This window comes from Podarcis pityusensis, assembly GCF_964106645.2.
Source record: "Podarcis pityusensis genome assembly, chromosome: 6".
Taxonomy (NCBI): Eukaryota; Metazoa; Chordata; class Lepidosauria; order Squamata; family Lacertidae; genus Podarcis; species Podarcis pityusensis.
Window position 1 is genome coordinate 29340417 of NC_138030.1, and position 20959 is coordinate 29361375.

Consider the following 20959-nt stretch of genomic DNA (forward strand, 5'->3'; position numbering starts at 1 on the left):
TTGAGATTTTTTTAAAAACCAATTAAAATCTCAGAAATGTTTGCCGGTCAGCAGTCCAAATATATAATTCTTGAAATCAGTAAGTCACCCTATGCTGATTTTTCAGGGTATGAGGGTTTTCAGTCTTACCTCACAGAAGTACTTTCACAAGACCACTTCCCTCTGTGGTGTTCAAGGGCAACCTGTGGTGGCTCCCCACCACCACACAAAAATGTTGTACGAATCAAACTTTACTTTGCCCTCAATTCTCTTCTTTGAGCCCTGTGTAATGTCCAGCTTCCAGGTGTTTAGAATTTATCAAATGAAGCTTCTTGTTTTTGGCCCTTTCTGCATAATATTTTCAATATGGCTAGTCAAGACAGTTTTCGCTTCCGTTCCATCACTGTCAAAATAATAGCAGAAGCATAACAAAGACAAAACACTCCTCTATCAGGCAGAGATTACCCAGCTGCAAGTTCCCAGAGAAAGCTCTGTGGTAAATGCAAGACACAACATGGAAGAGAGCTCCCCAGTAGTAAGGCAAGAGCCAGAGAGAAAATCTTTTGGGGGTGATGTCTCTGGAAACTGGTGCCAGAAAGTGAAATATACTTGGAGTCCTGTAGTGATTTCATGCTCTTTATTGCAACTTGTAAAACAGTGATTTAATCCCCCCCCCCCAACCTCAGGCTTTTATATACATTATTTACACAATGAGTCCCATCTGATTGGCTGATTCTGCTTCCCTCCTGGAGCCTGATTGGTCTTTTCCTGCAGACCAATCAGTTGTTGCATTCTACGATCCTACCAGCCTAATAGGTTGATTAACTTCCTCCTGGAGCCTGATAAGTCTCCTGCAAGCCAATCAGTTGTTGCATTCTAGGATCCTAATTGCCTATTGTTCTGGGATCCAAGCTTAGTACATAACAGAAAGAAAGGGAGAAAATATGGAAGGACGGATGAGATAGACCAGCCTTCCCCAAGCAGAGGCTTCCCAGGTATTTTGGCCTGTAACACCCTTCAGCCCCAGTTTGCTTCTTCACATCTGGTAGCTATGTGTTACAGGAAAATGGCTCCCATGCCATGTGTAGATATTATTGTTGTTAGTTTTATATGTTCATATATACAGTGGTGCCCCGCAAGACGAATGCCTCGCAAGACAAAAAACTCGCTAGACGAAAGGGTTTTCCGTTTTTTGAGCTACTTCGCAAGACGAATTTCCCTATGGGCTTGCTTCGCAAGACGAAAAACGAAAACGTCTTGCAAGTTTGTTTCCTTTTTCTTAACACCGTTAATACAGTTGCGACTTGACTTCGAGGAGCAACTCATAGAACGCGGTGTGGTAGCCTTTTGTGAGGTTTTTGAAGACTTTGGTGATTTTTGAAGCTTTTCCAAAACTTCTTTTAAACTTTTAAAACTTTTTGGGGGGTTTTTGGATTTTGGGTTGGGGTGTTTGGAATTCAAGGACTTGGTGTTGGGGAGGGGTTTGCAAGAATCTGGAAGCTTGTGTGGTTTTTTCCTGCATTTTTATGCTTTTCTGTGACCATTGGGCCACTCTGCTGTTTTTTTAAAAAAATTCTGGATTTGAATTTCTGTGTGGTGGGTGGCTGGGGGAACAGTTGAGGAGGGGTTTGCAAGAATCTGGAAGCTTGTGTGGTTTTTTTCTGCATTTTTATGATTTTCTGTGACCATTGGGCCACTCTGCTGTTTTTTTAAAAAAATTCTGGATTTGAATTTCTGTGTGATGGGTGGCTGGGGGAACAGTTGAGGAGGGGGTTCTTCAGCAAGAAGCAAAGAGTGGAAGAGGAACCTTCTTCGAGTTGTCCCCCAGAGTCTTAGAAAATGTACTGTACACTTTGTTGATTTTTAAATGTTTTTCTGTCATGTTTAGAAACTTAATTTATTGTTCCTTCAATTTTTGAAATGCTCTTTACAGTATGTGTGACTTTAAAGAGCACTTAATAAACTCTTGTTGTACCAAATTTGGCTTTGTTTGGACTTTTTTTGACCATAGGAACGCATTAATTGAATTTCAATGCATTCCTATGGGATTTCGTGCTTCGCAAGACGAAAAATTCGCTAGACGAAAAAACTCGCGGAACGAATTAATTTCGTCTTGCGAGGCACCACTGTATGCTGCCTCTGACAGGAGCTCAAGGCAACTTACAGATATGTGAACTGCAGGAGGTGCCATTTCATATTTTGAAATAGAAGGTGGGGAGATTCTCAGAAACTTTGGAAGGCCCACTTCTGTATATATTTAAAATCAAACAACATTACCAAAACTGTGTTTTGAGAATGCTTCTTTTTCACACCTCATATTCAGTGCTATTTTATAGAAGAAGGGGTACCGGAACTCACCATGAACACCTCCCTTGTTCTATTGTAATGGCAATAGTGCTCACCTGAGAGGTGCCGAAACTGAGTTCCGGCTGAAAAAAGCCCTACTCATATAATACATGGGAAATGTTTGCCGTGTTTGTTAAAGCAAACCTACCTAGCATATTTTGGCCCACGCCATGGTGTATTATGATATTAATTCAGCATGCAGAACCCAAAAAGCTGGATCAGAAACATGGGTGCTCTCGAAATTTTACCTTCCAGCAGCCATTCCATCTGGCTGCATCAGAGACAGAGTTTCCCCCTTCACTGGTCTAGCCGGGACTATCTGCTATTTGTTTCCTTCCCTCTCCAATCTGTGACCCTGGTTGCTAAGTTTTTATATTTTCTTTCCTTTTCTGTCCCTTTTTCTATCACATCTCTTATTTTGTAAGACATTATTTTGAAATGTAAATTACCTTGAGTGCATTGGCAGAGTGGCAATATATAAATGCAGTTCGTGTGTAAGCAAACAAATACAGCGCCAGCCCTACCATTAGGTGACTTGGGGAGTCATGAAATTATTTAATGTAATTATTTAATATATTATTGTTGTATTGTTATTTCAAGGAGAGGCACTTGAGGAATATTTATTCCTAAAGCAAGGCACTTTCCTCAGGTGCCAAAGTAATGTGGCTAGCTGTGGGCAATCTATGCACCTCCCTGACAGGAACAGCAGGGGATTGGTATTTGCTGCTCTGCCTCGGGCAGCAAAATGTAATGGGCGTGTCATGCATGCATGTGTACATAAAGGTTCATACATTAGGGGTAGTCAGTGTGATGCCTTCCAGATGTTCTGGACTACAACTCCCATCATCCTTGTCCATTGGCCATGCTGGCTCAGGCTGCTGGGAGCTGTATTCCAAAACACCTGGTGGGCACCATGTTGGCTACCACTGTCATGCATGGTTTGAAGCAGGGAGGTGGGGTGAGTTTAAATGGGGCACCTGATCAATGAACTGCTGTCAGTGTAATGTTGCACACAATATGCCTATAAGATCTGTGTAGTAGCATAACCAGGGCTGGAAGAACTCAGACACCTGGCAGCCAAAGCTGAATTCCACCCTGCCCTGGTGATCCTCACCTGTGCCCCCTGCGATCCCTGCTCAACAGGTGTGGTGTTCCCCCTTCTTTCTGTACCTGGCAATTAAGAACAGCTTGGAACAGGACAGCACCACATTCTAATAAGGATGTTTCTGTCTGTTCAGGAGCAGCAGCTTGGTGAATAATGAGGAACCCAGCAATTCAGTGCACCGTGACTTAAACAGTTTACTTATTGCAGCAGAGCCAGCAATGAGAGTTGTTAAATCCTGCATGACATTTACCTTAATTCCACAATATAATTAATTAACTCTCCATAATCCAAATGCAATTAGCAAGCTATCCGACTGCGCCTCTTAATTGTTCTGTGTGCTATTAGCCAAGTGACTGCAAGTGACACTTTTCTTGCGCAGTGTCGTGCCCTGGTGTCCTCTGTGCTGCCGCCTTGCCTGGCTCTAGACTTTGCGCATGGACCTTTCTCCTAAGCCTACCATGTTGAAGGAAGCCTTATTGATTGCAGTGGGATTTATTTTCATGTAATGGTCTTAGGCAGGAGGCATAACAAAGTGGTCTGAAGCTAAGATGGGAGATGCTCTGCATCACATTGCCTAATTCTATACTTTACTAACTGGATTGCTAACATTGCTAACTGCAATTTTATAAATTAAGCAAGCCAGGCTTTGGGAAGTGAGGTGGTGTGATTTGTTTGAGGTCAGTTTTGTATACGGTACCCATTGCTATTTTACAGTTTTTTTGTTTTTATTTTAGTTTGTGCTGGGTTTGCTTTCTGCCGGTGCTCTAACTGGTTGTAGAAATATGTCTTGGTAGGTTTTAATATATTCTGCACTCCCCCTGTCATGACTATATGGTGAAGGATAGCACAGAAATATCTAGCTAGATAAATAATTTTTAAAATGCAGAATTTCTGTTGGTGTGTTTATACTGAGGCTGGGCCAAAATGCTCGTCCACCCCTTTGCAATTCTACCATTCCATTCCATTCCATATGGTCAAAATGCAGAGGAAAATGCTATATGTAGCAACATTTAAGGGGGATTCTATGGGGAGGGAAGACCCAGAGGAATGCCACAGCAGCAAAAGTCAAGCAGGGGACAGTTTTGGCCCTTCTTTGTTGCTGTCTCAGCTCCTTACCTTCTGAGCCCTAGTAGATGCCATGACCACTCTCTGTTTTAAAATTCAGTTCAACAAGCAAACAAAAGCAAAATGTGCCATCACCATAGACAAACACAATGAAGGGAGAATATATTAATTCCAGCTGATAAATCCCTGGAGGTCAATATGACAAAACTAGTTTAAATCTGTATACTCCAGCTTTAGTGAAGCACACACAGCAAGGACGATGCACCACTAAGTTAAGTTGAACTTAGTTCCCATTGAAATCAATGGAGCAAGTGATTTATGGCCTTAGTCCATTTGATTTCAGTGGGAACTAAGTACAATAAACTGAATCTGGAGCTATGCCGTTCGGATTTTCCAGTTACTTAATCCACCTTGAGCATCATTTTAAAAAGGTAAAGGTACCCCTGACCGTTAGTTCCAGTTGCGGTCGACTCTGGGGTTGCGCACTCATCTTGCTCTATAGGCCAAGGGAGCCGGCGTTTGTCTGCAGACAGCTTCCGGGTCATGTGGCCAGCATGACTGAGCCGCTTCTGGCGAACCGGAGCAGCGCACGGAAACACCGTTTACCTTCCCGCCGGAGCGGTACCTATTTATCTACTTGCACTTGGACATGCTTTCGAACTGCTAGGTGGGCAAGAGCTGGGACCGAGCAACAGGAGCTCACCCCATTGCGGGGATTCGAACCACCAACCTTCTGATTGGCAAGCCCTAGGCTCTGTGGTTTAGACCACAGTGCCACCAGCGTCCCTTGAGCACCATTTACTTTCCTTTAATTTGTTTTTAAAATCCCGGTTTTTTTAGACATCCATTTGGTACTTGCTGGTTACCAGGAGTTTCTTGCAAAGATTGCTCAGCTAGGTGGACCTTGACAAGACTGCCTATATTTTTAAGCAGGAACTCATACAAACCACAGATGGTGGGCTACATAATTATTTTTTAATTGAGAATATTTAAATGGCTTTCAACAGAAAAGCAGCTTGCATAATAAAATTAATTGGGTAACCATTGACTCATCTTAAGTTTTTGCTAGTGCTTATCTACCATTATTTTCCTTGAGCAGGATGCTTCTTGAATTTCATAGACCTCACTGGGCAAATAGTTGCAACAGTTCTCAGCTCTGCAGCCCTCATCACAGAGCTTCAACTAAACTAATTCAGATTAACCAATTCACTGAATTAATTAAAAAAGCAACCCTCTGAATTACACATAAAAATAGTTCCTGTAATTTCCAGGTAAACTGAAAGTGGAGAAAGTCTCTTCCATGATGAAACTCTGGGCAATTTTTAATTCAATTTCAATTCAATAATCTTTATATGTAGGAATTTCATTGCACTGCACTCTGCTTGGTTGTGGCCACTGCATTTACTATTTGTACCTATCAGAAAAGGGATGCTGTCGCTTAAGTTAAATGTATCATAAATCCTGAAACAAATAAATATAAAACAATTGCTTTATTTGGCATCACCCTGTGTGGGAGCTTTGATGTTTTCTTTTTCTCCTCACATATATTTCATACTTTAGAGTTTAAAATCCTGAAAGCTGGGGGGAAATGCCACGGGCGACATGAATTAATTGTGAATTGAACTGTGAATTGAATTAGTTCCTTTTTGAAGGAGGTGAACTGGAACTGATTCATTTTTAAAATGAACTTTCCACATGCTGCTCATACTTGGGACTTGCTGTGGTGTACTTCCCAAAGAAGTTGGCCACCATTGCAAGATTGTCTATTTCACAAGAACCACGAGCCTTCTAAGTCCTCTTCCCAGTACACATCCAAAGGTCTGGACATCATCCGTGGCTGTCAGCAAAGGTCAAAGCCTTTTTATGGCATTTCCCCACTCAGTGCCTGCCTCTCCGGCTTGCTTGCTTGCTTGCTTCTCCATTCCCAAACAGCTAAGGATTGTTCTGAGCTATACAACCCAATCTATAGCAGATTGATGAGTCAATCTATTGATTCATCCTATGCCTGAATTCCTCCAAACTTGCTTGATTTGGTTTGGGTCTTGGCCAAATCCAGTGCACAACTGCTGGGCATTGGAAATGGGGAAGGTGTTGTTACGCTTAGGTCTGACTTGCATCTGGTTGGCCAATGTTAGAGCAGGATGCTGAGCTAGATGGGCCTTTGGCCTGATCCTGCAGGGCATTTCTTATGTGATTACCTTAAAAGCCTTAAATGGATTAGGACCTGGGTACCTTCTCTCTTACGTAACCCCATGTGTTGTGTTCAACATCTAAGACCCTTCTCCATATTTCCTTGATGACTGAAGTATGGTAGGTGTCCATGAGGACTTCTCAGTCAAAGCATCAGTGCTCTCCAATGAAGCCTGAGCCTGAAAACTGAACTCTTCCAGATGCTTGGTGAACATCTGCTGATTTTTGTTTGTTTTGAAAGAGAGTAGGTATGGAATTATAGAATTACAGAACTGCAGAGTTGGAAGGGACCATGAGGAATATTTTGCCCAACATGGGCCTTGAACCCACAACCCTGGGATTAAGAGTTTCATGCTCTACCAACTGAGGATCTATCAATCTCAGTTTTTCAGTTTTCCAGGCTTAAATTCAGTTCTCAGTATTTCTTCAGCAACATCCTTGTTTTTAAATCCTTGGGATAATCTTCAGCATTTTAGTGCAATCGTCTCCTAAACACAATTTTGTATGCAGTTTTGACTAACGTACACATTTTTACAAGCATTTCACCTTAATATAATATCATAGAATCATAGAGTTGGAAGAGACCACAAGGGCCATCGAGTCCAACCCCCTGCCAAGCAGGAAAATAAAATGCATTTTAGTATGTTATTTTAACCAATGTTTTCATTTTCAATTCCACTTCCCCCTAATATATGCCTTTCCATAAAGAGATGCATGACAAAGTTCAGGTAAGTGTGAACTTCAAAGGGTAGTTGTAGTTTGGTTCTCAAATCATTTGGGAAAGTGAATTTGATAAATTCAGCTTCAAATGTAAACTGAATTTCTCTCCCATCCCTAAAGGAAAGGCCTTTATCACTGACTGCTTTATGTTTGGTTTAGCTTCTCCTACTTCTCTATTATTCCCATTTTCTACTGATCTGTTGCTGCTGCTTTACTTTTAATTTGACTGATTGTCTAAACAGTTGCAGCCTGCTTTTGTTCACTGCTTGATAGATGCTTACTGTTTTTAATGGATTTTGTCATTAGCTGCTTTGAGTTCTTACAAAAGAGAAGGTGAGGGACATGCATTTTTACAATAATAAAATAAAATCCATCTCCATCAGATCATTTGGGTCACACTTTTTTTTTAAAGGAAGTAACAACCACTTGAATTACAAACTAGTGGTGCCACTTTAGCCTAATTAATTGTATGTTCACAAGTTATTTCAAGTGCTTGAAACAAGCAAGCAAACAAATAACAATTCCTGTGAAAACAGCTAAAGACTCCACAACCCACTTCTCCTTTTTGGTTTAAATTTTTTAAAATACCACTTTCTATGCTGCCCCATAACATCAAGTTCTCGGGGGGGGGGGGCTTACAATAAATATTAAAACACAAAGCCCTAAAATCAAAAGCAACATAAACACCTGGGTCTCATGCCATGACAACCCAAACTATGGGCTCCCAGGAAGGAGCTTTCGTAGGGTGTTTTGAATGCTGCATTAAGCTGAGCTAAGCAGTAGTTTGGCTTAGTGCATCATCTGAACTGGAACTCATGGCTGCAGCCTATGGTTTATGAGGAGGGAGTTAAATCCCAAGTCTCCTTTTGGATGGTGTGCTAAGCCAAATTTTGCTTTAGCTCAGTAAAAAGGAGCAGGGAGGAGCAAAGCTTGTATGAGCGTCTCTCCAGAAGTGTGCATGTTTGCATTGCTTGACTCACTACACTGTGCAAAACAGGACAAGAAAACAAAGCTAACTGGAACCCCAAAGTTATAGCACAGATTTACATGTTACATGGGATGTGCAATGAAGCCTAGGGTCTCAGAAACGGCACAGAAGTGATGAGTGTGCCAAGCACTCAATGCTACTCTTCAATAACATGGACACACTCATGGAAATAAAACAGTTTTAATAGGGTGGTCCAAGAGCCTCATGTGGCCCTCAGTGCCTTTTTGGCAGCCCTCAGCAACATTTGACATCCCCCTCCCCACCAGCCCTCACTCTGCCTTCCCAAAACTGGATAAGCAAGGTGCTGGGCTTTGGGAAGGCTCTGACAGGGTCCTCTAGCCTCATTCCCAAAGCCTAGTTAGCACTTTCTCAGCTTTGGGAAGAAGATGGGAGGGCTCTGGGACCCTGCCAGAGCCTTGCACCTTCTTAGGAAGGCAGTTTGAGGGCTGTGGGGCATAAGAGTGTGGCCCACAGGTTCTGTGCTAAAGTACTCTTGTAACCCACTTGGTTTGAAAAGCTGGGCTGCCCTGAAACAGAAGATTTCACACATCTCTAAGGTGAATTGACTTCCTTCCATCTTTTTATGAATCCTGCTTTTTCAGGGAGAAACGCATCCTTGGTTAAGATTCATGTAGAAAATATACAAAAGAAGTTTCCTTTCTTCTTTCAAAACTTTACCATCCATTTGAGACATTCTAAGATGGTTCTGCTACAAGGAACATGATCACTTGACTTTCTACTTGTAGTTCAATATTCAGCAATCCTCACTTTGCAAATGGTATAGCAGAGTTTGTACCGAGTTATTCTTAAAAAGAAATTTAGATTGCAATAACCCATTTATCAATGCATATGGAATGCTGCTGCAGTAACAATAGGGATGCGCCCTCCTGAATGTATCCATTGACCTTTATTGATGTTAATAATACAAGATATCCCATGTTACATAAAGGAAATCTTATGGGGTTAAAAACAACAACAACTAGGAAGCAAGAGCAGACAATGATAATAGATCACAGCTCAGCCTTGCTCTACTATGAAAAATAGCTGGACTCTATAGATATGTAATGATTTCTCTGAACCCTCTGTATAATCTGGATATGCTTTTCTGGTGCTGAGCTCCATAGCAACAGAGCAGCCTAGGGACACAGACCAAAGCAGTCCATGTTGACAAGCTCCGTGTCAACTTTGTCCGCTGCTTTTTCTAATCCTTTGTTTGCAGCCTTTCTGTCAGCTGGGACAAGGAAGCCAGGGGCCATCCAAACAAACCATCTTCACTTGAAGGTTTGCAGAAGCAAGGGCTTTTCTTCTTCTTTTGGAAATTGCATTGCTATAGAAATAATGCAGACTAACATAAGAACGACGAGGGTGGCGCTGTGGGTTAAACCACAGAGTCTAGGGCTTGCTGATTAAAAGGTCAGCGATTTGAATCCCTGTGACGGGGTGAGCTCTCGTTGCTCGGTCCCAGCTCCTGCCAACCTAGCAGTTCGAAAGCACGTCAAAGTGCAAGTAGATAAATAGGTACCGCTCCGGCAGGAGGGTAAACAGCGTTTCCATGCGCTGCTCTAGTTCGCCAGAAGCAGCTTAGTCATGCTGGCCACATGACCCGGAAGCTGTACGCTGGCTCCCTCGGCCAATAAAGCGAGATGAGTGCCGCAACCCCAGAGTCGTCTGCGACTGGAGCTAATGGTCAGGGGTCCCTTTACCTTTAGCATAAGAACACAAGAAAGGTCCTATTGGAGATGGTCAAAGGCCCACGTAGTCCAGCATATGGTTCTCAGAGTGGCCAGTTGACTCTAGGAAGCCCACAGGCAAGACCTGTCACCTGAATGATTCCCAGCAACTAGTATACAGTATAGACAGTATGCAACAATGGAGGCAGAACATTGCCTTTGTGGCTACTAGCCATTGATAGGCTTATCCTCCACAAATTGATCAAATATTCTGTTAAAGCCATCCAAGTTGGTGACCCTCTTGTTTGAGCAAATTCCACACTCTAACTATGAATTGTTTGGGAAAGTGCTTTTCACTGTGTAAATAAGCAGCAAATGATGTCTGCTTAAAATATATGTATAGACTCAAGGATTTCTGTTTTTTTGCCCTGGCTGCAGTTCCATCCATCCTTGATGTTTAAGTTCATGGATTGCTTTGACTTAATGATAAGTTCATTACCAGACCATGCATCTCTATGTAGATTTTAACTTCATATCCATGTTTTACTTCAGTAAATAGACTCTGCAGTTAACACATTTAATTGCTAGATGCATGAAATTCTACTGCGTCTGAATGTAACTGTTCACAGTTTTGCGGTAGCATTTATTACCTTTCCAAGTTCCTGGGGGTTTTTTTAATTTAAAAAATGGGATTCAGATCAATAGCGGTAAAGGGAGGGGAGGTGTGATGCACGATTGCAAGCTTCACTGGCTATCATTTAGCATCCAAAGGGATTTATGCCTTTTTTGCTTAACAGCTTTGTCTTCTGCTTGCAAGAATGGGGCTCCACTACACGGAGAAGGATGCCCTTAAAAAAAGAGGCTCTGCTATGATGGTTCTGCTTGCCTGCTCTCCTGGGGCATGCAAGTGGATTTCAGCCACACAACACTGGCCAGTCTTCTAGGAAACTTGCTTTCTGGGCAAGCTTTGCTAATCTGAGACCTCTGCAGCATTTGAGTGCATGTGTGTGCTGTTGACTGCTAGCTATACCATTAGCCCCACTTATTTATTATGGAATTTGTATTGCCAGCTCTTAACCTATATACCGTATTTTTTGCTCTATAAGACTCACTTTTCCCCTCCTAAAAAGTAAGGGGAAATGTGTGTGCGTCTTATGGAGTGAATGCAGGCTGCGCAGCTATCCCAGAAGCCAGAACAGCAAGAGGGATTGCTGCTTTCACTGCGCAGCGATCCCTCTTGCTGTTCTGGCTTCTGAGATTCAGAATATTTTTTTTTCTTGTTTTCCTCCTCCAAAAACTAGGTGCGCCCTATGGTCTGGTGCACCTTATAGAGCGAAAAATACGGTATATGCTCTTTGAGCGGCTCACAGAGGCAAGCATTGTTTACCAGGTACTGATTCAATTTCTGTAGTGAATGAGTCATACGCCCGTCTTTTTTTGATGGAGGAAGTAATACCAGTTGCTAGGAATCACTGCTGTTCTCATGTTCAGCTGGCAGGATTCCCATAAGCATCTGATTGACCCTTGTGAGAACAAGATGCTAGATTAGATAAGTCTTTGGGCTGATACAACAGGGCTCTACCTAATGTTGTTTGCAGTGGGGACACTTGAGCCTGAGTTACTTATGAATCTCCTCTCTGGACTTTAAAAACGAATTCTTAAAAACATTGAAATAGATTTTTATATTGTTCTAATTCTAATATAGTTGATTATCTGTTAATGATTATACTTTGTATATGTTTGGCTTCCTGTGTTTTATCCATATTGTTTTAATTTTTGTCTCAGTTTTTTTTTGGGGGGGGAGTGGGATATAAATAAATATAATAGTACAGTGGTACCTCGGGTTACATACACTTCAGGTTACATACGCTTAGGTTACAGACTCTGTTAACCCAGAAACAGTACCTTGGGTTAAGAACTTTGCTTCAGGATGAGAACAGAAATTGTGCTCTGGTGGCGCGGCTGCAGCGGGAGGCCCCATTAGCTAAAATGGTGCTTCAGGTTAAGAACAGTTTCAGGTTAAGAATGGACCTCCAGAACGAATTAAGTACTTAACCCGAGGTACCACTGTAGTAGTAAATAAATAAATAAAAATTTGAGTGAATGAGCACCTGCATATTCAGATATTCATAGGTCATGGCTGTGTCACACATTGCATTAGCAATGTGGTTAGGTGAGGTGGTGACAGGTGCCTGTAACTGGATTACTCCTATGGAGGTACAACAAGTCATTCAAAACAATGTTGATCTTAACAGTCAGGTGGATTTACTTGGATTTGCCTGTCGTGCATCATGCTTTATTGACAGGCCTCTTATGAGCAAAATGTTTGTTTGCTAATAATTATTTGAAATTAGGCTCAGAGCCTGGGAGCATATATTTTTGTGCTGCATAGCTAAGTCTAAAGAAATGAAAAACGGAAATAAACATTTTGGACAATTGTGAAAATAATACTTACTCGGGTATGACCTCAGTGCTGTTTTTCTTTTTCCTTAGAAACCCCAACTACAAAGGTTTCCAACACTGGCAAGCAAAAAAAAAAAGGGGGGGGCTTGCAAGAAATTGATGTTAAAAAATCAGGATAACATTGATTTTATGTCAAAGTGACAGCATGAACAGAACAGAGCTACTTAAAAAAAGGGGCTCAGTTTAATTACATGTCTAAGACTGAAACCCTGTACAGACTAACCTTTGATTTAAGCCCCTTTGAACTCAATGGACTTACTTCTGAGTAAACATGTATAGAATTGCGCTGTAAACTCTTGGTTATACTGAAATGACTAATGAAGTGATTTTGATAGCTCTTGCTTTTGGAGAATGAGACACAACTTAGGCATGGTAAATTAACTGTAGTCAAGTGACTCTTATTCTGACTCCTAGAAGACTCTCATACATAAATTCATATGCATCCCCAAAGTGCTGGAGGGAGTTCAGAAATTGGATCGTACCTCCACCCATAGTGAGGTTGTACTAGATTGCAAGAACTTTGGCCAATGCTATTCCGAGAAAGATGTGCCACATTATACCAACTTCTCAATTAGCACTTATCTATATGTAGCAAGCATAACAAAAAATTGTATAATAAAGACTTGATAGTGCACCTGCTTATAGCAGCTAGAATTACCACCAGTTTTGGGAAAATGTAGACAGGGCCAATCTTACTACTCGGTACACTAAAGTGTGGGATAATGCCCTACCAGAAAAAACTAACCAATAAGCTGAGAGTCCTTAGGGGCTGAAGGAAAAAGGATGCTTTCATACCTGTTTGGTTTGACTTTATTTTGTTTGCAAGCAGGGAGAAACATGGCCAAGAAGCATCCCGCCCCTCCCCCTCGGCCATCAGCCTATGACTGAATATGGCTGATAAAGTGACTCAGGACATTTGAATACTTTAATTACTTTCCCTCAGTATAATAGGGTTCATGTTTTGTAATCGTGTCTTGTTTTACCATTATGTCTGTTATGAATAGTTCTAGTCACTACCTTGCTTGCATTCACATATCTGTTTGTTTGTTTTGGTTTTATTTTACGTCTGTATTTGCTCAACAATGATCTATAATTGTATGTGGTATAGTGTTGTGTGTGTGTGTGTGTGTGTGTGTGTGCGCGCACACACACACATGCACCTCTTGTTCTGTTGAAATCAACAGGGCAGAACTGGCTTATATCCAATTACTTGAATCTAAAACGTTACTGCTAAACTGAGAAAAGTGGGTTGTGTGGTAGCCGAAAAAAGACCAGGTACAGTGGTACCTCGGGTTACAGACTCGGCTAACCCAGAAATAGTACCTCAGGTTAAGAACTTTGCCCCAGGATGAGAACAGAAATCGTGTGGCGGCAGCAGGAAGCCCCATTAGCTAAAGTGGTACCTCAGGTGAAGAACGGTTTCAGGTTAAGAACGGACCTCCGGAATGAATTAAGTTCGTAACCAGAGGTACCACTGTATAGGCATTATACTTTCTCCCTGATTTTGGCAGATAAGAACAGCGCATTATTCAGCAGATGACCATATCTATCAGTTCATGCTATGAAGAACACAAGTAAACAAGGCAGATACGTTGAATTCTCCAACTTGTGCTTAATTTAGAGGCTTATCAAGTTGATAATTAGATTGCAACATGAATGCCCTTTGGTTTGAAGTGGGAGAAGTATGCATTGCCACTACAAAATACCAGATAAAAGACTGGTTCTTTGCCAAAAGCATAGTGCCCCTGGATCTTTTTGTGTTTTGGATTCACTTGCATAGGATCCAGATCCTAAACAGATTCAACCATATGCAGAAATCATGTCCACTCTTTTCAGAAAATCCAAGGATGGCAGGTGTCAACAAAGGATTAATTCACTGAATTACGGGAGGAGCAACACCATAGCTCCAATATTTTACAATTATCAGGACATTGAAACTGTAATTAGAAAATGACCTCAAGTAAAAAAGGTAAAGATAAAGGACCCCTGGACGGTTAAGTCCAGTCAAAGGTGACTATGGGGTTGCGGTGCTCATCTCACTTTCAGGCCGAGGGAGCCGGCGTTTGTCCACAGACAGTTTTCCGGGTCATGTGGCCAGCATGACTAAACCGCTACTGGCACACGGAGGACCGTGATGAGTGCCAGAGCGCACAGAAACACCATTTACCTTCCTGCCGCAGTGGTACTAGAAAACTGTCTGTGGACAAACGCCGGCTCCCTTGACCTGAAAGCGAGATGAGCGGCGCAACCCCATAGTCACCTTTGACTGGACTTAACCATCCAGGGGTCCTTTACCTTTTTTACCTCAAGTACACTTTCCACACAATGGTTCCAACCAATAAAAATTTGAGTGGACTCAAGGTTGCTTTGCCGATAGACAATAGTTGTAGTCTAGAATACATGAACTCCTGACTGAGCAAATGCATCATGCACCTGATGAAGTGGACTCTAGTCCATGAAAGCTTACAGTGGACGCTCGGGTTGCGAACGCGATCCGTGCTGGAGGCACGTTTGCAACCCGCAGCTCCACGTCTGTGCACGTGCGGGTCGTGATTCAGCGCTTCTGCACACACGCAAGCGCCAAAACCGGGAAGTAACCCGTTCCGGTACTTCCGGGTTTGGCGCAGTGCGCAACCCGAAAATGCACAACCTGAAGTGTCTGTAACCCGAGGTATGACTGTAAATGTGTTATTTTCAAAAGTCTAACAGGACGTTTCTGTTGGTTTCCCTGTTCACTTTCAGTCTGAAGGGCACTAGCTCCTTGCATGCATTTCCTTGTTTGGCATAGGGCTGCCCCTTCCACTGAGGTGAAAATGAAAATTTTCATTGGCAGAGGAACTCCACACATGCTTGGTCATCCATAAGCCATAAGCCCACGAAATTGGGGCAAGTAACTGCAGTAAGATCTCTTAAAGCAGAAAGCAAGTGTCTGTGACCTAAAGGAGGGGGTGGGAAACCATCAAAGTAGATGTGTGGAAGGGCACTCATGCACATCTCTATAATTTCCCAAGTTTTCTCTTTTACTTTAACTATTTCCCTCCATCTGGGAACAGAACTCCATAGCTTTCTCCCTAGTTTGCATGTGTGTCTGTTTGTGACCTTTGGACTATGCCTTCTGCAGTCCATCCCTGGGACCCCCCCCCTTCCAGTCCTACTAATGTTGGAGTAAGGGCAGATGGAGCACGTCAGCTTGGGAAGGTAGCCCCTCTAGGATAAGGCAATGCTGATCCTGAACCTATGTTGCCTTGTGGGATATCTTCAGGAGAAGAAAAGGCTAAGGAGTAAACCCTACACAAATCCGGTGGAGTCCCCAGGACGGTTGGATGATGCCGCCTCCTGGCAACACCTACTGCCCAGCTGGTGCCAAACATATTGCTCTACTTTCATTTGGACATCAGTGAAGTTGGGGGGAGGGCGGTCTGGTTGTCTGGGACAGCCCAGGACCTCCATACACACTGCCCAGGGTTGTGTCCCAGAGAGATCATTTTGGTGCTGCCAACTGGTTTGATTTGACTGGAGTGTCCCGGAGGTGTGCTCCAAAGTCTCGTGCCAACAAAACAACAATATTGAAATTCCAACATCAGTAGGACAAGGGTTGCAGAACCTTCCAGCAGGGAGGGGATATCTGACATAAGATTTCCTTTCCAGTGTTTGACCACTCACCCCATCCACTGCTTCCTATTTCCTCCTGGGATCACAGGATTGCAGGACCACAGGATTGTAGGGCCCCAGCTAATGTAGCAAAGAACACTGGCCGTTCTTAAGCCTATGATCTTGCATTTCATTGTGCAGGTACATCATTAGCCACTCAGGACTTGGCAGCACATCAAATGTAACAGTATTTTGTGTCTCCGAACAGTTGGCACTTCCATCACGGAACCGACACAGAACAGCACCTGTGTGTGTTCCACAAAAGAATGAGGCTGCTTTGTTTCTACTTTTTGTATGTTTTATTATAAAGAAAGGTAAGATAAGCATTGTGAGCCAAAATGTGCAGGTACTGCAGAAACAGCACCACAAAGAAAATAAAAAATAATAATTAAAAAAAACAAACCATGGAAAACGCACTTTTCATAAACTGTAATCTGCTTTCTAATTTTTTCATAAATAGACAAAAATCCTTGTCAGCAATTTTAAATAGATGGACATATGGCTGAAAAAAATATAATAATGCCATATAACATGGATATAAACTGTCCATTTCTTGCTGTACAAATAATAGAAACGAGTTTGGCAGGTTTTTTTTTTGTTTGTTTCTTTTTATACACATCTCCATTCTATGTATAACTAAAAAAATGTGCTACAATTAATATAAAATGCTTTTACTATAAAGTAAACTACTAATTTCTTCCACAAAAAAATCTTAAAGATGTCTTTAGCACAGTTCTAAAACATTTATTAAGCTACTTACAACTATCCAACAAATTATATTTTTCATGGTCTTTTCACATTGTTTCCCTCTCATATTTGCACTTCTGCTTCCCATCTGCTCTGTCCACCTAACCTCCAAACAACAGGTTCTAATTTTTAATTTTTAAATTTAATTTTTTTTTTTGCCAGACATCTGAGGCCTTTCGCATGTACAATATTCACAACAGACTTCACATTTGTCTTGCACAAAGGTTAGTGCCATTTAGCAAGTCATCGAAAGAGTGTCTCCTCCTGCTGAGCCAAGCCTAATGCCTCTGAGCGAGCGTGGCGCCCGGGTCTGTGCTGAATCTAAAAAGCAGTTCGCTAGGAAAATGGTCCATAGCTAAGCTGGTGGCAAGCGGAGAAAGGCGCGCGGGGCAGGCAGGTGGGGCTGGGGGGGTGGTCCTTTGTAAATTTTGTTCTTTGTGACTTATGCAAGGTTGCTTCCATGTACAATAGGACTTCGGAGAAGAAGGAGAAAGGGAGGGAGGAGGAAGAGGAGAAGAGAAGGAAAGGAATAAGCTGCTCTCAGAGCCAGGATATGAAGCCAAAGGCGAGGTGCTCTCTTGCCCTTGTGACTTGCTTGATGCCCATCTGGGTAGCCTGCATCACAGACCCTCTTAAATGTCCTTCCTTTTCACCTTTGCAGAATGGAGATGTCAGGGTTTAAGTGAGGTAGAGTGACTTGTCCCTTGGCAGCATGCTGTAAGAGAAACAGAAGGAAGAGGATGGGTGAGATTGTGAAAAATAATATTAATCACAATCATAATACAACCACCAGGCTAGCAGGCACATCTAGAATATATTCCATACTGGTATATAGGTTTATATATTCCCTACTTGCTATATATTGTAATTGCCACAAACTGGATTTTTAAAATGTGGGATAAACTATCCAAGCCTATTTGATAGCAGCATGAGGATCGTCTGTGCTTGTAAGTTACAAATAGATGGGAAGGCAGATTAAAGGGCAATCCTTCTTTCCTTGGCTTGAAATTCATAATGATTACAGAGATCTTGGGTGCAAAACACAATAATCAAAACCAATGGTATGTATGCTGTTGAATCTAATGCAAATTGAAGTGGCACACTGTGACTTCGAGAAAGGATGTTTAAAAAAGTTGCCCTCTCAAAGAACAGAAACAATTTCTTTTTGCCAGATTATGAATAGCCAACTCAATCAAGGTGAGGGACAAACACAAATGTCAAAGTAATGAAAACCTATTACGTTAATTTAATATCTATCTATATCTTTATATCTATTATCTATCTATCTATCTATCTATCTATCTATCTATCTATCTATCTATCATCTAGCTATCTATCTTTTTGCCAAACCATGAGAATGAGTTCAGCTGAGACAAAAGTGGGGGTAGGAGAAGAAGAGGCTACAAGGAAGTAAAAGACTGGAGATTTCAGGGCAATTTAAGCACCCCTCACTTGCATGGCTTCTTAGCTCTTTTGTTTTTAAACTGGACCCCTGTTCTCCATTACACAGCTTTAAATAGATTGGCCCTTAACTGTCACCCCAAATTTGGCTCTCTGTGGTAGCTAACATTTGCTGGTTTGTGCCCTGGAGATTAACCCTCCCCTCAAAAACACTGGAGTAGGAATAATGAGAACAGAGTGAAGCACTTCACTGATATATCCGTTTGCAAAAGAAGTCAGCATCCTATCATGTCCATCACATTCTCTCTTATAATTCGCTTATCTGTACTTTTTTATAAGCAGCGTTTAAAATGTTCTGTCTTCCTATCCTCAGCAAAGATTTAATACGTAGACAAAGTAGTGAGGTCTTCTAGTACCAAAACTTCATTAATTTTACAAACTACTCTCCCAAACACATTACGGGCATTGCTATAAATAATTGAATCCAAACTAAGTGCGCTTACTATGTTTTATCTCTCCTTTCTTACGGTGTTTGTTCACTTACTCAAGTGATTTGGAAGACTGAATAATTTGGAATGAATCTTCCAGTCTCCATCATGAATTAGCGTAGTCTGTTTTTGTTTGGACAAACTGACTGTATGCAAGTCAGCAGGTCTGTGTGATTTGCTTCACAGACTAATGCTCTGTTCAAGCTGCTTATCCCAGAGTGCTCCCATGACCACTCTGGACTAAAAGGTTTAAAGAACACAGCCTAAATTACAAAGTTTGATTAAGATGCCCAGAGAGCAGATCATACATGGTGGCATGGAAGGGTAAACAATAATTAACTGTGAGAGATGAGAGCGGCTGACAATTATTCAGTGGTCTAATGTCTGATAAACAGAGAAGAAAAATAAACAGAGCAGTAGCCTTTAATGAGAAAAACCCAGCGGTCATGACCATTATTAGGATGGAACAAGCCTGAGTAAAGTAACAGAGCAAATATTGATGGCAAGGTTCTAAGATCTGCTGCTCAGATGCTGCTGCACTTCAGATTTGGCACACAGTCCTGATAGTGCTGAAGCATTTTCACAAGAAGCTTTGAGGATGCAAAAGAGGAAACTGCATCGTACTGCAGGGGATGGAACTCTCCATGTTCCTGTAACAAGCAACAATCTCAAGTAACAATGCATTCAAACAATGCCCTTCCAAAGCCAGTATCTGTGCCTCACCAGCTAGAGATGAGGTGCTACTGTTTAAGCCTTCAAAATGTCTGAAGCTTTATGGGTCTGGTTTGTTCCACTAGATAATCAAAATCTACAATAAGTAGAGTAGTCAAAGCAACTATTGTGCTATTTGTGCTCACTAATTATATGATAAACATGCTTCAAATCAAGGTTGCAAAAATTGCAAGGTGTATGTGGATGGCTCAAAATTTCCAGACCATCCATACCACCTCTCTTTATATAAGTCTGCACTATGCTGGAGGTATATTGCACCCCCCCAAAAAAACCCCCCAAACACCCCATCTTTCATCAACGTGATTTCCGTTTGTGAAGTTTACAACACGTTTTCCTGAAACTTTTTTTTTTTATGTGTCTAGATCCAGCCTAAGTCCCAGCCCCTACAGAATCTGAACAAACATATACTGTTCTGAAAACACACACAAAAAGAACACTTAATTAGGAAGGAGGCTGGGTTTGCTAACTTTAAGCAAGGTAGTATGGTCTAGGGCTATAGCATCCAAGAGCATATGAGAGGCATGTTGCCATTATAATATTTATTGAATAGCCAAGTGCATTTCCTACAATTATGGAATTAAACAATTGTACTATAGTGCCATTCATTTCCCCCTGAATCCCATTATCAAAGGATTACACTCTGCCTATCATCAGATTGACCCAAGCCCACTGATTCTGTCCCAGGTGCACCGCCCCTGTTAGACCTTCATAACAGACGTTTGAATTATGCTGACTTTAAAAGAGCAATGGTGTGTTCATTGCAAGCATCAAATATCCGAGAAGACCGTGAGCACGATTCGTCCAGGGATGACATTTGATGCAGACTGTCACACATTGTGAGGGGTGCCAGAATCATCAGCAACCCCCACCCACCCCCTGCCAAAAAATATATGCCCCACACTGGAATTTTGCTGCAGAAGTTAGTTCACCTCATAATCTGCTATAATGATTTTCTGTCATCCTTAGCCTAATCTGCATGGTTTAAATATGATTTTCCAGGAATATGAGATAAAACCATGAAATCTGACATTTTCACTGTGACAAAGGCATGAAATGTGAGCGCTTTGATCATGAATGGTATGGGGCACTGTGCACACAATGCGGCATCTTGCCAGAATGCCAAGAGCTTGTTTTCCTTCCTTAGAGCGGCTACCTGCCTGCTGCATTCATGTTTCATTAAGGTACTCTAGCATTCTTCAGCATGCCAATACACCTAAATAATGCAATTTTTATATTGGGTTATATATTATTTTGATATTAAGCTATATAATGAAGCTGCACGTAAGAGAGGCTTCTAACCTACATCAGCCCCAAAACAGGTGTCTCATTACATAACCTGCCTTCTGAAGTGCGCATGTGTGTGAGAGCGAGACAGAGAAACACACACACACACAGAGAGAGAGAGGGAGAGAGA

General features: G+C 41.9%; 1 protein-coding gene and 1 long non-coding RNA gene across 7 annotated transcripts in view; one reads left to right on the forward strand and one right to left on the reverse strand.

Moving 5' to 3' along the window:
* The first annotated feature begins 892 nt into the window (after positions 1–892).
* The window catches only part of LOC308479568, a 106216-nt gene continuing 86149 nt past the window's right edge, over positions 893–20959 (forward strand). The window contains exon 1 of the long non-coding RNA XR_013987730.1: positions 893–974. This is a non-coding gene — a long non-coding RNA (uncharacterized lncRNA). The remainder of the gene's footprint in view (positions 975–20959) is intronic.
* The window catches only part of TOX2 (TOX high mobility group box family member 2), a 256169-nt gene continuing 251663 nt past the window's right edge, over positions 16454–20959 (reverse strand). For all 6 annotated transcript variants that reach the window (XM_081010270.1, XM_081010272.1, XM_081010269.1 and 3 more), the window contains one exon: positions 16454–17639. In XM_081010270.1, the coding sequence (XP_080866396.1) occupies positions 17603–17639 (37 nt within the window). In that variant the 3' untranslated portion in view covers positions 16454–17602. The remainder of the gene's footprint in view (positions 17640–20959) is intronic.